Source organism: Protopterus annectens, chromosome 13.part0 (assembly GCF_019279795.1).
Source record: "Protopterus annectens isolate FY-2018-M chromosome 13.part0, PAN1.0, whole genome shotgun sequence".
Taxonomy (NCBI): domain Eukaryota; kingdom Metazoa; phylum Chordata; order Ceratodontiformes; family Protopteridae; genus Protopterus; species Protopterus annectens.
The window spans coordinates 1008423667-1008442567 of record NC_056747.1 but is presented as its reverse complement, the minus strand read 5'-3'; the positions used below and the strand labels follow the sequence as shown (position 1 = coordinate 1008442567).

At 37.6% G+C, this 18901-nt stretch overlaps 1 protein-coding gene across 2 annotated transcripts in view; it reads right to left on the bottom strand.

The window, feature by feature from the left end:
- Positions 1-18901, bottom strand: part of CCR7 (C-C motif chemokine receptor 7) — a 115175-nt gene that overhangs the window by 96233 nt on the left and 41 nt on the right. For both annotated transcript variants that reach the window (XM_044055004.1, XM_044055005.1), the window contains exon 1: positions 18811-18901. This exon is cut by the window's right edge and continues 41 nt beyond it. In XM_044055004.1, the coding sequence (XP_043910939.1) occupies positions 18811-18829 (19 nt within the window). In that variant the 5' untranslated portion in view covers positions 18830-18901. The remainder of the gene's footprint in view (positions 1-18810) is intronic.

Genomic DNA, 18901 nt, shown 5'->3' with positions numbered 1-18901 from the left:
TGTCCTTAGTATGTGGGAAAAGAAATGTTTACTTATTTCTCCTTTTATAAATTATTGGAGTTTTTTTAGAAGGTATTTGGATGATTTGTGTTTTTTTTTTGGGATAGAAGGTGAGGATAAATTAGAATAATTTTTACAGTACATTAATACCACCACTAATTTTCTTAAGTTCACACATAATATCAATAGAGATAGATTAAATTATCTTGATGTGACCATATATAAAAATTATGCAGGTAAAAAATTTTAGTCTAAGATCTTTAGAAAAGAAACATTTTCTAATTCATACCTATATTACACAAGTGCCCATCCATATAAGCAAAAAAGAAACTTAAAGAACAATATATTAGAATATCATGGATGACCACTAAGAGTGAAGATTTTGAGAATGAATGTAGCAGGTTAAAGCAGATGGTCTTAGAAAGAAAATATCCAGAAGATTTGATCAATGAAGTGATGGAAGAAGTGATGGAGGGAAGAAAAGATAGATTTAGCCCCATATCAGGGAGAGTATTAGAGAATGAGGAGATAAGGAATGTGAACAAACAAGTAATAGAAGAGAAAAATTATAAATTATAACATCTTGAATTTCAACTGTGAGTCGGGCTTAGTAAAACAAATTGTGAACAGAAATTGGAAAGTGTTCTCTGAATTCTCAGACTTAAATATTATGTTTAAGCAGCCCATTATGTTTAGTTATAGGAAGGATAGGAATATTAAAAACATTTTAGAAAAAAGTGTAAACAGAGGTGAGGCAAACAATAGGAAAAAAAGTACTTTTAAATGTGGCAGATGCACACAATGTAGGTTTGTGATGAATAAAGAATGCCACTATTTATTAGGGAGAGACAAATTGTTGGTAAGTAAAACGTATGCTAATTGTGAAACTAAAGGAATAGTTTATTTAGCTGAATTTAAAAAGTGTTCCTCTTTTTATGTAGGAAAGATGGAGAGGGCATTTAGAAGACGTAATTATTAACATATGTAAGCAGGATTTGAACAATGCCCTATACAAACATAGCACAGTATGTAAAGAGGCTAATTTTATGTCCTTTGTGCTTGAAGTTATCCCACACAATATTAGGGGAGGTGACTGGGAAAATTGAATAGAAGAAGGAATTATACTGGCAAATGATTTAGGAGGCTTGCAGGATGCCAGGGCTGAATGAATATATGTCTATGGTGCGTGTATTGAAATTAAGAGCCGCAAGACTTTGAGTGTACAATTGTTGTAGTGTTTTTCACCATTTGGTGAGAGCAATTTTCTTTTACAGCAAATTGTTTCATGTCTTATTTTACTTATTTCATAAACAAACAATGGTAGTTTATTTAGAGAAAAAAATGATATGAGTTTTTTTTTAGAAAACACATAGTTATTAGATTGATGGTTTTATGTTAAGAATACAATAGTTATGTTTTTATTAAATAAGGTTTTAATAGAAATGATTATTTATGTTTGATGCAATATTTTTTTAAATAATATGTTTTTAAAGCTTCCTTTGTGATTGCCCTTTAGTATGTAATTATGTATGAGTTTAAGTGATTGGATAATTGGTTTAGGGAAGTTTATATAATAAGGGGGTGGTGTTTAATGATGTGTTATTGCTGATGAAGTTACATGGTTGATGAAAAATGAGGTGAATAAGTTGAGTTTATTTTGAGGTGTCTTTTTCTTTAATAAAGTTGAAGTTTGTTATATTGGTGGCTCCAGGTGCTTTGCTTCACATATTTCATTGGTTACAGTTGTGGTGCCTTATTCCTCTAATTTTTCTTTCCCATTCTATTACCTTTCACTGATGCACTTTACTTTCTTTCATGTTCAGTACAATTTATGTTGTTCTTTCTGGTTTATATCCTTTTACAGGAAATGAAAAACTTGGAAGAAACCTTTTCAAAAGAAGTTTAGCTTGTATTAAATTCAACCTTCATTGTTAAAAAATGGGTCTAACTATTTTAGAATACATTGAGACTGCACTTAATATGCCTCACGTGTGTAGGCAGAATTATATGTAGTGTCAGCAAAAGTGACCACTCTTCAGTGACTTTACCACTAGCTGCTGAGGCCACAGATGCTATTATTCTCTGCAGTAGACTGTTGGTTGGGCTGTAGAAATGACGGGTCTATATTACAACACTGAATGCTTAAAACAGCGAACGATGTTTCATCGACCCTATTTCAGCGAAACTGAAAATGCTGACACCTCAGAACAGTGATTTCTTTCCTAGGGAAAGAAATCAGTGTTCCAACCAAAAAAAAAAAAAAAAACAGTAAACATTTCCAAACACATACACACTTAACTTAAAACATATGCACTTACCTTAACCCGCACCCTAACAGTAAGGTCAGTAACTGTTGCACATTTATGCTCGGGAGCTATACCAGATAAGGGAATCTCTGAGACCACACTACAGTGCAGAACATGGCAAAGCAACAAAGCGGTCAAGTGACATCTTTCCCAGAGAAAGATTTCACTGAACAGCTGCTTCGCTGTTTAGGTGTAGATGAAAACGCATTCACCGAAATGCGTTTTCGTTGTTCTAATATGAACCCGAAATGACTGGTAAAGGTACTGTACTCTATTAACTGTTAGACTGCCATTCAGAGACAGTGCAATACTCAGGTAAGGGTTTAAAGTAATAGCAGTGAAATCACTTTAAAAACATATTTCCGTCAGGAAAATAACTTTTTAGTTCAGCGTAGGTTTAGTTTATTATTCTGAATCAAAACAATAAGTCACTTACCTCCACCTGTGTTAAATGATTTTGCTCATAAAAACAGTAACACTATTATTTAGCATCTGTGCTTGGAAATGCAGCTACATGTTCATGTGAAGGGAAAGTGTGACTCAATGCCTGATGTTTTTACTCTAAAAAGGGTGGGAGTATGAAACTAACTTGGCTTATTAATAGTATTTAACAAGAAGTTAATAAAAGCATCACGATAGGATGTAAGAAAAATTAACCTGCATAATTATGTCTTAAAAGATAAAACAATAGATGCCAGTAAGAAGTGTCCCTATATTCATGCACTATGTGGACATTATTTGTTAGAGAATAACTAGAGAGGGTGGAGATCATAGAAGATAATGTTGTTTTCATTGTGTGTCATGTTCATCAAATGAAAAATGAAAATCAAAGAGCTTAGATGTTCTGATGTCATCAAGCATTGTTTTATCTTCTCATCCTAAGTATTCTGCAAACTGCGCACCAAGCCAAAGATACTCACTGCACAGACTGTGTTCTGTACAACCTGCTTATGACAGTGTTTCATTAATATTTTTGTCAGTGTTCAAAATCCATTCTGAGAGTGCATCTCTTCCTGCCTGTCTCATAGATGTCAGGCAGCTGTTTGTGTTGAGCCAATACAACATAGAGAATGCTTCTCTAAGCCCACATCTTTCCAAAACACTAACATTACCATGTGGTAGCTTTTACACCCATATTGTTATGGAAAGCAGTTAGAGCTCATTACCATACAGAAGTAGAACTGTTGCGCACACTTGCCCCCTTCTACTACCTTCATATTTTACTGTTTAATTGGTGTAGCACTACAGAAGTAGAGTATATTACTAAGAAATGTTTATACTTTAAAAGTCCAGGTTTTCAATAACAAGTCATGGAAAGAGCATGAGATGAGAGGATGCTTAATGACAGAGCAGCACAGTAGTTAAGATTCAGGGTTTCACAAGACTGCTGTTGTGTGATCTGATTATGAAAGGCTGAAGGTAAAGGATGCCACCCAGAAAGTATTACTTGGTTAATAGAAACTAAGTAAGATTGCATGCACTTATTCCTCGGAAGTCACATCCCTGCATAGAAGAGCTGTATGGTTCTTACCTTTAAGTAAGAGTTGGGAGGGTGGCCTAATGGTTAAGGTGTTTGCCTTACAAACACAACGTACAGGGTTTGAATCTCACAGAGGATAATTGGCTAGGCTTAAAATGGCTCGCAAGGGCAGTTAGCCTAGTACTAATCTATGAACCTATGAAGTAGGCAGCAGAGCAGAAAAGATCGCTCTTGCTCTGTCTCTCTGTTCATCTTTCTCTCCTGACAGTACTCACTGCTGCTTGGAAGATCCATCGGCAGTACTGTTTTGCCAAAGATCTGAGCCAGTTTCATAACATCCTTTCATGTTTTTCAACCAGGTATTTCTTAAATACATTGACTGCTCAGATTTTACAGATAATAAAAGGCAAACAGAGCTGTGGAGCAGTACAGACCAGTTCCTTAAAAGCTACTGAACTATTTTTGGGATGGGTGCATCCTACAAAAAACACAAGTAGCATAATTATTTTGTATTACATCTCACGTGTGGGCCTTTCCAATTCAGTAGTTTCCTGTCAACAGTCAGATGAAGTTTCAAATATTGTCCTGTATACTGCATGCAAGAGGTAGGGTTCTGGTAGTCTATAACATATGGAAGGTATGGTACATTCTCCTCCCTGCCTCCTCCATATTAGACACATAGACATATAGATTAGTTCAGGTTATTCCATCAACAAATCAGCAGGGCTTTGCTCAACAGCCAAAGAAAGATGAAGAGAAAAAGAGTGGACTTTGTACTTATCAGCTGTTACACAAACAGGGCATTATATGGTTCTTAGTGTCACTCCTGCTGTTATACAATGTCAGAGGCTAAAGCCAGACCAAAAGATATTAAGAAATATAATAAAAGTGAATTTAACCAAGAATTGCTGTACTGCTTTAATTGTTAATTTCTTTGACTAAATAGGACAGGTGAGACAAAGGTCATTGGTCTGGTAGCAGCACTGAAATATGGTTTCTTCAAAAACAGCCGAATGCAGAGGTAAGAGACATCATGCAGAAAACACAGACGGGCAGGCTAGCTTATTTGTTGGAAGGCTACAATCTCTCATATACCAGTCAACTCTAGTTCATGGCCAAAAGGTATACAGCTGATTAGTGGGGGGAAATTTAACTCATGTATAGTTTACTTCAAAAGTAATTAGCTGTTTGACAAAATCCATACCGTTAAGGTTGGAGGTATTTGATTTAAACAGAAAAATGTTATCAGTGGTGTCCTACAGGGCTATTTCCTGAGCCCCTTCCTCTTTGGTATAAATATCTATCTGACATGAAAGCGGATATCAATGGACTTTGGCTAACCAAGTTTGCTGATGTGGACAGTTATCTAATCCTCCCTAACACCAAGAAATGCAATGTAGTTTCCTTTGATAAACCTAACATCGCTACTTCTTATGATCCAGATAACATTCCACTTAAATTTGACAGAGTCATCAGGAATTTGGGCACCTGTGTTGATAACAGATTCTCTTTTGATCATCACGTCTCTGTGGTGATTAGAAAATGCTTCTGTCTTGAACAACTTCTCATTCATGTTATCTCCTCAAGGTTGAAAGAACTTATAGTCCCACTTTATTCATCTCTCATTAAGTCCACCATTTGCCTATAATGCACCCTTTTGCATGTACCTCAACTAACCACCTAAACCACTCTGAGACACCCTAATGTTTTCTCACCAAACAGTTCTCATGTCTCAGTACATTTAGCTACGCTGATGAGCTAAAAGTCCTATCCCTCTACTCAGTGTCATATAGACCCCTTAAGGGTGTTCTCTGCTTAACCTTCCATATTATGAATGACCTCTTCACAGAACTAGGACCAATGGTAAAGCAAACAGACACTGTAGAGATCTAAACCTAAACATGGAATGGCAGTTACCTAACCCATGAAGTAGAACACTTCCCTAACAACCTTTAAAACCAGTCTGCATGACTGGATGTCTTATCTATTAATTTTCACTGGGGATATTTGGAATATGTCTACTTAATGGTGGACATTGTTAGCTTCCCGCAAGTTCTGGGTGATATGATTGAGCTTCTCAATGGTTTCCTTAGCCTTATGCTTAGTAAGAACTTATGGATCCAAGGTTAGATGCTGTTTCCAGGTCAGCAAACAAGGTTCCAGTTACAGATTATTTGACCATGCTGCTGTAGATAGAGATTATCACTAAGAAATGTCCGTAATGGTATTAAATACTTTTCTAAAGCCATTTTGAGGGGAACCATCACCATCATCATCATCACCACCAATCCTTTTTTTCCCAGTTTTTGGGGAAAACGGTATCCTAGCTTTTTTAATGTAGTCTGAAGTCTAGAGAGATGACTGTGAGTCTTGTGAGAAAATGGATGAGAACGTGCTTTCACCAGAAGGATATTTTCCCATCTTAACTAACAAATTAATGAGGAAGGTAAGAGGTCTGGTAATTACATCTGCTCCCATTTAAGAAAGCAGGGTAAACGTGACACCACAGCTCATAACCTGGAGGAGATAGGAAGAAGCTAATATGTATCCTGGCAATGTCACACAAAGCAGGTACTGTATAAAGTATAATAAAGCATTAGTTGAGGGACTTGGATTATTCCTCTCAACTTCATAGCACAAGAAATCTGGACAAAAACAAAAAATAATGGGGGGCAAAGGTCCAAAATGGGGACAAATTTTAAATATTGCTCTTATAAATTCAAAAAATTGTTAGAATAACAGGTTTTGTGTTAGCATGGAGTCTCTGAAGGATATAAAGTCTGAAACTCAGATGTCTGACATTATTTATTGACTTCAGTCCTCAATGATTAGTCAGAAAAAAACAAAATGTTATGCAGAACAGACCAAAAATTTGAGGCACAAATCTGGGCATTCTGGGAAGTTGTGGACTGTTGAAAGGTTTGCCTGTTCAGTGTGAATACCTGTTGAAGCACTACATTGTCCCTGGGACCTATGCCTGGTCTGAACTTTCATTTGAGAAAGATGTAGAAGGCTGTAAGTAAGTTTAAACTACCATGTTTCCTTTGGTTAGGCATAGTGAAGCTATTTTTCTGTAACTAGGAGACATTAAGTCTTCAGGGCACATTTATTTTATAAAGAAATGGAAAAGGCTGCAGGAGCTAAGAATCTAATACTCCATGTTAGAATTGTAGTACCCATAACTGCAAATCATGTAACTTTGAAAAATAAACTGCAGCTTGAAGAGAAATACAACAAATGCCAGAACTCACTGTGATACCGTTAAATAATTTTTGCATGGAGTCTTTGTCATCCTGCATCCCTAGTGTGGAGGTCACAGCCTACCCCTGCTTTTTATGTAAGAAAACTCTGAGATTGGTGTACCCCAAAGAAATAGGATGTTCTGAGATACCACAGCTTTGGACTTTAGACTGTAAATATCTCCATATTCACATATGTAGTGCTGCTATGCCAAAGCCTAAATCTGCTGTCCCTGGAATTTCAACAGGAACCCCCATGTAACTTGCCAGATTTGTTTTAACAGAGTCAGGTATTCTGCCTTGATTACACCCAATGTAAATAACTTCACCATTGTGTTGCAGTAATAGGATCATGCAAAGTGCACAGCAGGAAACAACTCCTGGCTTGAGGTTTCATTAATCTAAACCACTAAGGTATGACTTGTGGTGCTGTCACTCAAACTTATTATCTGCAGCCTTTCATATCATAGAAACTCAGACTTCTGGCTGATCTGTGATGCTTGGTTTACCAGAATACCAACTTCCTTTTGCAGTAAATACGCCGTCAATCCTTAGACAGCAGATTTGCTTAACATATGTTTAATGCTTGTCCCTTTTGTTTTGACCACACTGCCATAACTTACACCCCACATATATCTTTGTTAGTACATACTGGTTTGAAGCCTTCCCCTTGAATTTAGGAATGCCTGTGATGTAGTGCAATCACACACTTTTATGTATACATGTTCAGGGGTTCTGTGATCTAGTGCTCAGCTATAATTGTATATAACATAGGGGTCAAAACAGTTACTTGACACTGTCACCAAAACTCTGAATTCTTTTTTTTAGGAGGCAAGGAGAACCACAAATAATCAAGAAAGGACAAATCTTTGAGAGATCCAAAACACTGGAATACCTTGACTGTTTCTGGATGCCACCATTTTTGTACACATCATCAATTGGCATCAATTATCGTGCACTTTTCTACTGAGAACTGCCCCTTGTCTGAACATGACTATAAGTTAACGAGGCCCACTGATAGGCCAGTATACAGTAGCTTGTGCACTGCTTTCTCATTTGGTCCTTAGACCAATTCATGAAATGGATGAACCGTTCATCTGGGGACAGTACAGCTGTGACAATACCAAAATTTCTGTAAGGAAAAGAAACTACAGTCCCATTTACTGAGTTTAGAAATTATGCAAATGTTCCAGTTGCTGATTAGAAAAACTGCATAGCTGGAACATACTAATCATACTAATCATGTATGACATTCCTATGGTAAACCTGGCTAATTTTCATGTACCAATAATGCAGAATGTTTTCTGTTTTGATATCTGTGGCATGCTTTCCGTATGTCATTCAGACACAAAACTTATGGGACATGACAACAAACCATAGAAAGTGGAAACACTGTCATTGTCAGGTATAATATTTTAAATGACATTATCACCTAGACTTTCCTTGTAAACAGTACTGCCATGGCAGAAGTGGTAAGAAACATAATACACTTATTAATTAGCATGAATAAAGAGCTTTGCATGGTTTCATAAAGAGTAAATATTCAAATCCCATTTTGTAGCTGCTGACTGTGAGGGTCGCTGTTACTTCTTTCCGAGATGCAGTAACCTAAGAATGTATTATAAATAAGGGGAGGTATTTAGTCAGTCGTATGCTGCACGTGCTCTCCCCAGATATATTGCAATCAGAACTAATCGTACTTAGAGAATGGGCAAACTGTACATTAGCACCCTGACTGGAGAATGAACGTTCTCCAGCAGGGTATTAATGTACAAGTAATTCCCGCTGAAAAACAAGTCTGCCGTTTCATGGCAGCATATCAAGGTGCAATGGAGCTCAGAGAGAAAAAAAATAACTGCTACCATTATTTTACGCTTACTAAGCAGTGCTTCTGGTGTTTAGCAAGTGTAAAATGTAAAGAAAAAAAAAGAAAATTAAAAGAAAAAATGTGTGTGTGTGTGTGTGTGTGTGTGTGTGTGTGTGTGTGTGTGTGTGTGTGTGTGTGTGTGTGTTTGTCTTTGTGTTTGTGTTTGTGTAAGTGTATGTATGCATGTGAGTGAAAGCGAGATCGATCGATTACATTTGCTGAGCAGTGCTTTTGCTGTTTAGGGAGTATAAAACTGAATATAACAGAAAAAGCCTGTGTGAGTGGGCGTGTGTGTGCATACATGTTTCTGTTTTTGTGTGTGTTTGTTTCTGTCTCTATGTGTTTCATGCGTGCTTGCATGCATGAAAGCTAGTTGTGTGTGAATGAGAGAGCGTGAAGCATGAGAGCGATGCAACACTGGCAGCAGCAGCATTCAGGAGGTTTACATACCTCACCGCTTAGATCCAGTTAACTGAATAAAACCTAAAATAAAGGGAGAACAAAGGCTCAAAACAGGAGCATATTCCTATTAAAAAAATCACAAAGTTGCTTCAATAAGAGGACTTGTGTTAGCATGCATTTTCTGAAGTGCATGTGTATGTGTGTGTGTGCGTGTGTGTGTGTGTGTGTGGGGGGGGGTCTATGTGAGAGAGGGAGAGGCAGTGAGATCGATGGTCCACTGGCAGCAGCAGATAAGAGGCTTGCATACCTCTCAACCTTTCAGCTCAAGAAATCTGGATAAAGCCTGAAGTAAAGGCTCAAAAATAAGAACAGATTTTAAATCTCATACTTAAAAATATTAAAAAGTAAGTTAAATAACAAGATTTGAGTTAACATGAATTTTCTGAGGGAAATAAAGTTTGAAAGTCAAATGTATGTCATTATTTAGTGACTTCAGTCCCCAATGACTGGCAAGAAACCAGTTTAGCAGTAAAGGACCAAAAAACAAAGCAAATATCTAGTTATTTTTAACATCATTTACATATACTACAGCAACTTTGAAAGATTAGGAGGAGGAACTATTTTACATAAAAAAATGTATATATATATATATATATATATATATATATGCTAAATCTGACTCTAAACCGGTTATAAGTGGCGTTCCCCAGGGCTCATCCTAGGACCCCTCCTGTTCGGCATATACTTCTCAGAGGTACAGACAAGCACAGGAGGACTATGGCGGACCAAGTTCGCAGACGACTGCAAACTAGGGGCTATAATTGACTCACCGGCTGACACAGACATCTTCTAAAAGGGTCGCTCTGAGACGGATAACAGGTGTCAAAATCATGGCCTCAAGCTAAATGCCAAAAAGTGCATAGTTATTCCCTTTGGAATTAACAAAGTACCCACAAACTACCACATAGGTGGTAGTCCCCTAAATATGGAAAATATAATAAGGGATCTGGGGACCCAAGTAGATAGTAATCTCTCCTTTGATAATCACATTGCCAAAGTGGTTAGAAAATCCTTCTATGTGGCCCACCTAATCACAACAGGGTTTGCATCCAGATCAAAAGAGGTCATTGTGCCCCTCTACTCATCACTCATCAGACCCATCATAGAGTACAACGCCCCATTTGGGATGTAACTTACAAGACACCTGCAACAGCTGGAAAGACCACAGAAGTACTTCACCAAGAGGATCACTGGCCTCAAACAGATGCCCTATGCAGCTCGACTGAAGAAACTCCAGCTGTACTCGGTTGCATGCCGCCTGCTCAGAGGTGATCTCTGCCTGACATACAAGGCCATGTCCAACCCAGAATTGATGTACATGCTCCACCTAAAGAAAACCTTATTCCCTCGAGCCACACACTCTAGGGATCTAAACCTCACCACAACAATAAATAGGACGTGCTGTAGGGATAGATTCCTGTCCCAGAGACTTCCCATGCTTTGGAGCAAGATTCCAATCTACATTAGGCAGAGCTCCTCACTAGCACTCTTCAAGAGAAACCTTGACGAGTGGTTGAGAAACAGAAAGTTTACACCGGGGATCACTTCAGTGGCTCTGCTGGACAGAGGCACAGGGAACTAATCTAAGGGGGCAGCGAAAGCCAACACATTTTGGCTATGCTTATAAATGCCTTCAGGCAGATAGCCTAGTACCTACCTATGAACCTATGACCCTATATTTAAATAACAAAATAATATAGTAATGTTGTATCTTTCGGCTTTTCCTGGTTAGGGGTCACCACAGCGGAACTCCGGTCCGCTAATGATTGGCAGTAGATTTTTACGTGCCGAGTTGCCGACCCTGATGCACAACCTTCAACGAAGGTAAGCCCATTCATGCATGTCTCCACACAGAAGACGCTCTAGCTGAGAATCGAACAGGACAACGTCTTACTGTGAGGCGACAACGCTACTGCAGCACCACCACCGCAGTATATAACAACAAAATATAAATCAGTAAGTAAATCACAACAATTTTATTAGAGAGCCCATTCTCTCAGTGCAATAATGTCCTTCAGGGTGTGTATTAATGTGTAATTAATGCCCTTCTAGGGGTGTAGAGGCCCAAAGCCGCAGGCCTCATAACACCCCTGGGCGGCCATTAATTACACATTAACAGAAACCCTGTCAGGCATTATTGCTTGACTAAGAGAGGGAATGCAAGGGATATTCTCCTGAAAGGGAGAGTGGGGGATGGAGCCATTGACAGAAACTTTTTTTTTGTATTGAAAGCTTGCAGTGACATACTTTAAATAGACTTCTTCACCTTATCATGAGACCTGGTTTGCATGAAACCAACATTCCCCTACAAGCAAAACAAAAAAAAACAAAACAATAGCAACAACAAAAAAATGTCACTATACTTATTTTCTTTCCTTTCTGAACTGTGGTGATAATGTGATGGTGTGTAGTATTTTTTAGAACTAACTTAATTAATTTATAAACCTCTGATCTGAAGTAGCACAAAAAGAATCTCAAAAAATATCAGTGCCAGTAATATAGTTTTATTTTGATTTTATTTATTTATTTATGTTGCTTTCTATGGCCATTTATAACATTTCCTGGCATCTGTAAACACAACAGTGCGCATAATTTGGGTGTACCATGCATGTTGAAATGGTCAGTGTGGACTCCGTAGAAGTAATATTAAGGGAGCTGTAGGACTGATGATTACTTGCACATATCCAACTAAGTAGCAGTTTTACTTCAGTTACTTGATTTCAATGTTTAATTCTCAGCTTTGGGAGAATATAAAACAGCAAACAAGGTACATGGAGCTGTGTGGGCTCCACTCCTGAGCATAAACAAGTTGTTCAGGTGGCTGTAATATTGTACTGGCTGCATTTTGTTCTACACTAGCAACAAGCTACATCCCATGCAAAACATATTCCTCTTCTTTCCTGGCAGATCAGTGCTACTGCTATTATAGTAATTGTACTGGGTCAGGCATTTTGGTTTGATCTATTAATTTTCTAACTTAGCAGATTGATTATGCCAGAAGTATAACAACCACAATTCAAACAATGCCAGAAAAGCACTACTACTACTTTAAATGATTTAAATCATTTTTTGCAGTGTTTCTTTTGTTCCTGTTCCTGTACATACTATATAAGAAAATTCTACACATTATGCATTATAGACTTTTATAGGCTTTTATTTGCAATCACTGGGACTTTTTCGCGAATGATGTAATCTGTACTTCTTGCCAAACTGCCTAATGTGTTCTGCTATCAGTCAGAATAGCTTTTACAAACACCTAGTCAGTTAGAAGGGATTTTTTTTTAACTGCTATAGTTTCATTGGTTTCAGGACTCAACATCAAACTTGAAAGTGACTGTTGAAGATTCACTTTTCGTTACCACACAATTAGCCACACAGAAATCTATGTACACATTGACACTACAGCGCCAAAATGGAACAACAGGTATTAGTGGTTAATGAGTTACATAGTTCATTGTAGTTGTACCATAATTCAATACCCCTACCACCCTTCTACTGACAACACATTACTGCAGTTGTCATATAAGCTGTTGCTTCATATAATGGGCACAACCTAATGGTCAAACAGTCTAAAACTTACAATAAAGTGTCTGCAGACCATAAAGATTAAACAAAAGATTGCAAATTACATTGTTTCTTTCACACACATGAAGTAAGACATGAGAAAGAAAAACATATAACTATATTTTTGGAACCCCAAGCACTGCAGACAGGCACATGCTTTCTCTCCTGATTTGTTTTATGAATAGCTGAAGAATGTTCCCATATGACTGGTTCAAAATAACTGCTCAACAATCTTTACTCTAAGGACCTCAATTTCATCCATTTGTTCAGTTACCAGTCCTATTCAAAATAGTTTCATTTTGTATTATTCTGTCATTTTAACCCATGCTATATTGGTGCTGATGAAAATGTATTTTACTGATAGAAATAGAACTGAATAGTAAAGAAAATGTAATTTTTTCTATTGTTTTTGAACCAGAATATTTAATGTCAAGAGAAAACTGAAAACTGATCATAACCTTTTTCAAGTAAATCATCATTAAGAGATCTGATGGCCACCGTCTTGCTAGGTGACTGCTGTTCCATGTAGTGCCATGCCACACCTGGATGAATGCAAGTCACAATAATATGCCTAAGAGTGTTTATATGGGTTGCACACAGGCTAACCTTCAGCTTCTGTTAGTTCATTCTTGTGCAGTACAGATAAGCATGTACAGAGTATATTAGGGGCATCAGGACAAGCATCAAAAACCTTTTGATGGCCCAGGCCCTGTGGCTTAAATGGATGACGTCTTGATTCAACAAGTGGTGCAGGCACTGGAGGGTCTGGATGGAGAAATGTGGGACTGAGCAGTCAATACTAGCTTAACCAACCTAGGAGAAAGCTGGCAGCTTGGCTCACTACATTGGCATATACTTCTCAGCCTTTTAGCACAAGAAATCTGGTCAAAGCCCAAAAATAATGGGGGACAAAGGCCTAAAAATAGGGACAAATTTTAAATATTGCTACTATAAACTTAGAACATTGGTAGAATAACAGGTCATGTGTTAGCATGCATTTTCTGAAGGATAGGAATTGTGAAACTCAAATTTCTCTCATTATTTAGTAACTTCAATCCTCAATGATTTGCCAGAAAAACACAAATTTTATGAAGAACAAGCCAAAAATATGAGTGAAAAATCTGGACATTCTGTGAAAATCTGGACAGTTTAGAGGTGTGCATTGGCAACATCTATAAGATGGAGTGGGAAGGAGTGGCTTTTTAGCATCTCTCCCATGCTGGGGCAGCTAGGGAGGGGCTTCTGCCCATGACTGGACATGATCCTGGTGATGGCAGTGAAACTAAAAAACTGAAACAGATGTCTGTTAGTATTTTGGGTTTGAAGAGGGGCAGTAAAGTTAATTGGCATTACATGTGGTGCTGATACAAATTATGTCAGTAGCTATGCCTAAGTAGGACATATAAAAGAAATGCTCTAGCATGCAGAACAGCATATGTAATGCCCCTAGATGCTATTCTGCACCTCATCTCCCCTTCCCAACCTGCCACTGGTGCAGTCTTATTCTCCAGGGATAGTATTGGGGGCATTAAAGTAAAAGGAGTTATACAAGCAGCCCTAGACACCAGTTCCAGGACACTGAAAGAAGGCCATAAAAGTATAAAAACAAAATATAGCACAGGTATATCACCTGCAACAGTAAACAATGAACCTAGCAAGGGTGCACAACAGCAGTATGGTGATAACGAGGGGGAGTGACACTTGTGGTAGAATGCATGCACCCCCCTGTGAGCGGGAACTGCAAAGCTTGCAAGCCTCTGCAGGGAGAGGTTTGTTAGAGATTTCTAGTCCTGATGCATGGTTGATGGCACCTGCTGCTGATAGGCCAGAGAAATGAATGGACAATAAAATTTTCACCTCTGGGGAAAGAATGGATTAACTGATGATCTGGGAGGGTAGTGTTAGATGACCATCAGAGGATCAAGAACAAAAAAACTTTTAAGGGAATGGCAACTTTTCTGAGGCACTTGTCCATTTAAGAATAAGTGTGCAGAACTGAACTGATCAGTCAGATGGCAGGCAAGAGTTGGGGGGGGGGGGGGCACACAGACAAAAAAAGTTAGCACAGACTAGTTTGCTAATTAGTTCTTATAATTAATTTCATACTCACAAGTTTGATTATGCAGAGTTTTGCACTTGTGTTCAAATATAATACAAGTGCAGTTCCAGTCACAGGTATGGCAACAAGACACATTCCCCTTCAGTTATTCCTCAGATGTTATCAGGCTCTATATACAACAGCTGATAAGTATACAGAAGAATCTGGATTCAGACTGCTTGATGGGTAAATGTTCACTTCTAAATTTGATGTACTGCCTTTCAGCCTGGGGAATGTGAAGCAAGAAGGCTCACTTTTGATATACATGTTTTATTAATAAAACTGTTTGTCTACTATTGCTGTTTTTACAGATTAGAAGTAAACAGTTGCAATTTCTTATATTTATGGACTGCAAAGCAAGTAAACTTTCAATACAATCCCTAAATAAGAAGTGCATGCCTTATTGTAAATGTCAGCAACTTCAAATCTATAGTTTATATTTTTCTTCTGAGTTGAGTCACAGAAACCAGTATAATATGCTTTTCACTACCAGGGATACTAAACAAGATAGAACTTCTCCTCCTTCATGAACCGTGTTTTGTTGCTGACTGATGTTTGCACTCCTCTGCTGTCTACAGAACTACAGGCTTATAAAAAATCAACAATATTAGCCCACTATTTAAAGTTTCTGAAGAGTGAAGTTGAATTTATGCTGAACGTCATCCAAGCATAACCTCTTTCACACCATATCTGTGAAAATCTCTAGGGATATCTGTTCATAGATTAGTACGAAGCTAACTGCCCTTGTGAGCCATTTTAAGCCTAGCCAATTATCCCATGTGAGACTCAAACCCTGCACCTTCTGTTTGTAAGGCAAACACCTTAATCATTAGGCCACCCTCCCTGCCTTGTCTATCATTCATACAAATCCTGCTGTTTCTGAGAAATAATTGAATTGCTGGTGCAGGGACAGACTAAGGGCAACCAGTACAATACTGTAGCAGAATATCTTCATAAATAATTTCTATTGGCTGTGAGGTTGTGGGATGTTGAACCTTCTTATAAGGATCATCACATCAGTACTATTACTACAAGGCATTAATGCACAGTAAGGAGGGATGTAACCAAAAACATCTGTACACCAAACTTCCACACTGCTACGCTCATAATAGGTGCAAGTGTTATAGAATACAATATAGCATTTGAAACAGAATTTGTACTATTACCCCTGAATTGAGCAAAATGCTATCCTTCTGGAATGAATTTGCACAAAATGGCTTAAATGGCCTGTCCATGCCTACACACACAACAGCAAATACATGCACTCATGTCACCTCAAATCACAGCACTCACTATTGCAGCAATCAGTGCAGAATTAAACAATGCTTTAGAAAATTACTTATTTTGTATGTAAGTGTAGTAATTTTTGGGTGATGCAGCGGTGCAGCAAGTAACATTGTTACCTTCCAGAAAGAGGTTTTCTGGTTTGATTCTCGGCTGAAGTGCCTTCTGTGAGTTTGCTCTGGTTTCTACCCACATTCCAAAGACATGCAGTAAGCAGAATAGACACACTAAATTGTCCATAGGTGTGGTTGGGCATGTTTGTTAGTGTGTAGTACAGAAGAACAGCCATGGCAGGGCTAGCCACTCTATGGTTTGAATATTGGCTCTAGATGATTGTCACTGTGACACCACAACCTCACAGCAAAAATGGGAAAAAGAGAATGTAGATGGATGAATGTAGCACTTTTAAATTAGGAATTTACTGATTTTATTAACATATTGAGAGCTTAGGGTTAATTATTTACAGAAGTAAATTCTTACTATTTCTGCATCTTTCTTTTTTGCATTGCATTTTAATATCTGTTTATTGTATCCTTAAAGTTATTTTATTATACCTGAGTTGTATGCAGGAATAGCCGGCAACAGATGTACTACTGATTTGTATCAAGGGTACTACAGGTTGAAAAATGCTGCCCCTTTTGTATCTTTAAAGATTTCTTCCATCATCATCATCATCATAATCATCATCATTTAACTATTAATACCATTGTTGAGTACTATGGGATTTGCAATGATTTCCTGCCTGTGGATCTTCTGTGTTCCCTGTTATAGCACACTCTGTTGCTTGATATGCCTATTTCTGAGTCAGACATGGGAACCAGTGGCTAAAGGCATAAGGGATATGCTTTTAGAATGAGGACACACTGCACAGTTAGATCTGCTGGACAGTACCTGGCTATCTTATAAATATTTACTGAGCCTAGCTATGTATTTATAACTATGGCTGGTATTATGCAGTATGCCATATTAACACTGATGAGTATAAACTGGCCACTGAAGGGTCAATTAATTCTACCACGGTTTCTCAAAATAATGTCACTGTATTGCATTTAAGCAATATAGAATAGGCTAAATGTGCAGTCTCTGAAACCCTTCCAAGTCAGCTTGAGGCTGTTTTGGGAAAGAAAGTGCCCAACTTTACCCCAGAATAGTATCAGGAGATATTTACAGCAATACACTTAATGAAGTCAAATTTACAAGGACACAGCAGAACACTGTGTTTATTGATCCAAGAGGTTAGGTGAATGAGTTCACCTGAAAATTTTCTGTGTGCAGCATCTGTTCATGCAGTCTCCCTCTGTACATTTGTGGCTTACTGTTCTGAGGCCACGCTGTACAACAGCGCAACTTGTGATTCTGCAGATTGCAAATATTTTTCTGCTGCAGCAAACAAGCATGCTAGAGTGTTATTCTTCTTTTGATATGCTTTATGACACATGCACCTGGTCACCAGGAAATAAAATGAATATCATATTTCATTCACCAAAACCACTTAAAAGATATCCTTTGTTAGAAACATTTATATAGCTTTAGCTGGATGGTGCCAGTGACCAGAAAGAAGAGCTTTCCACATCTAGTAAGTCATCGAGACGTACTAATATATCTTTTGACATTCCAATTATAATATAATCCTGAATTTTGTAACTAATGAAGCAAACCTTTCTATTACTGTATTTTAACAGAATATACACATAATACTTGTATTTGGAGACATTTCTTTACAATGAAGTGTTCAGTTTCTTTATCTGTTCATTTTCCTGTAAATGTTTTCCATTTCTATGGAAATATAATTGGAGATGTGGATGTATATCACACAACCTCTGTGCCCAGGGCACATTTAACTTGTCTCTTTATCTCAGCATGCATTTACAGACAAGGCATGGACTACTTCACTTTTCTCTGTTTATTGAAACTCTACAAGTCTGTAGAATCACCTCATAAACACTACCTTAAGCAGACATCAACATTCTACGCATTCAGTAGAAATCCATTAATAAGTCAATACCTGGAAAAGCAAATCTAGACAGAGACACATCTGACAGTATAAATCCCTGATAAAAGACAGCAATCCGTTCATCTACAACAGAAGTAGTGTGCCTTTAAGATACTAAAAAATAATGGTAGGTGTGGAAAGAGTTATTACTAATCACATAAAATGTATTTAAATTTCTGAAGAGGTTTAAATTGCTTTAACAGCTCAGGATGAAATAAGTCTTTTTGCCGAGTAACTGTTTAAAATGCTGTTCAATATGTTTTGGTTATACATTTATATACAAATCACACACTGAGGAGAAATTTGATGCAGTATAAATTGTTATGGAAGTACATGTGCATAAGATATGCTTATATAAAACAAGCAGGAGTTTTTTGATTAATATTACAGAACTAGAGAATATTTCTGTGTTTTTATAGCAGTAGTATTGAATTTCATAAGTTTCTGAATGTTTTTAATCCATAAGTTAAAATACTTTAAAAACACAGACACACCCATTCACAACAGCGTTTCTTACCTTTTTTGTTACCCATCATATCAAAAGACAAGAAAAGTTGCGAAGATTCTCCTTAACTCCTCTCTTGCTATAACCACACTGATGCTACAAG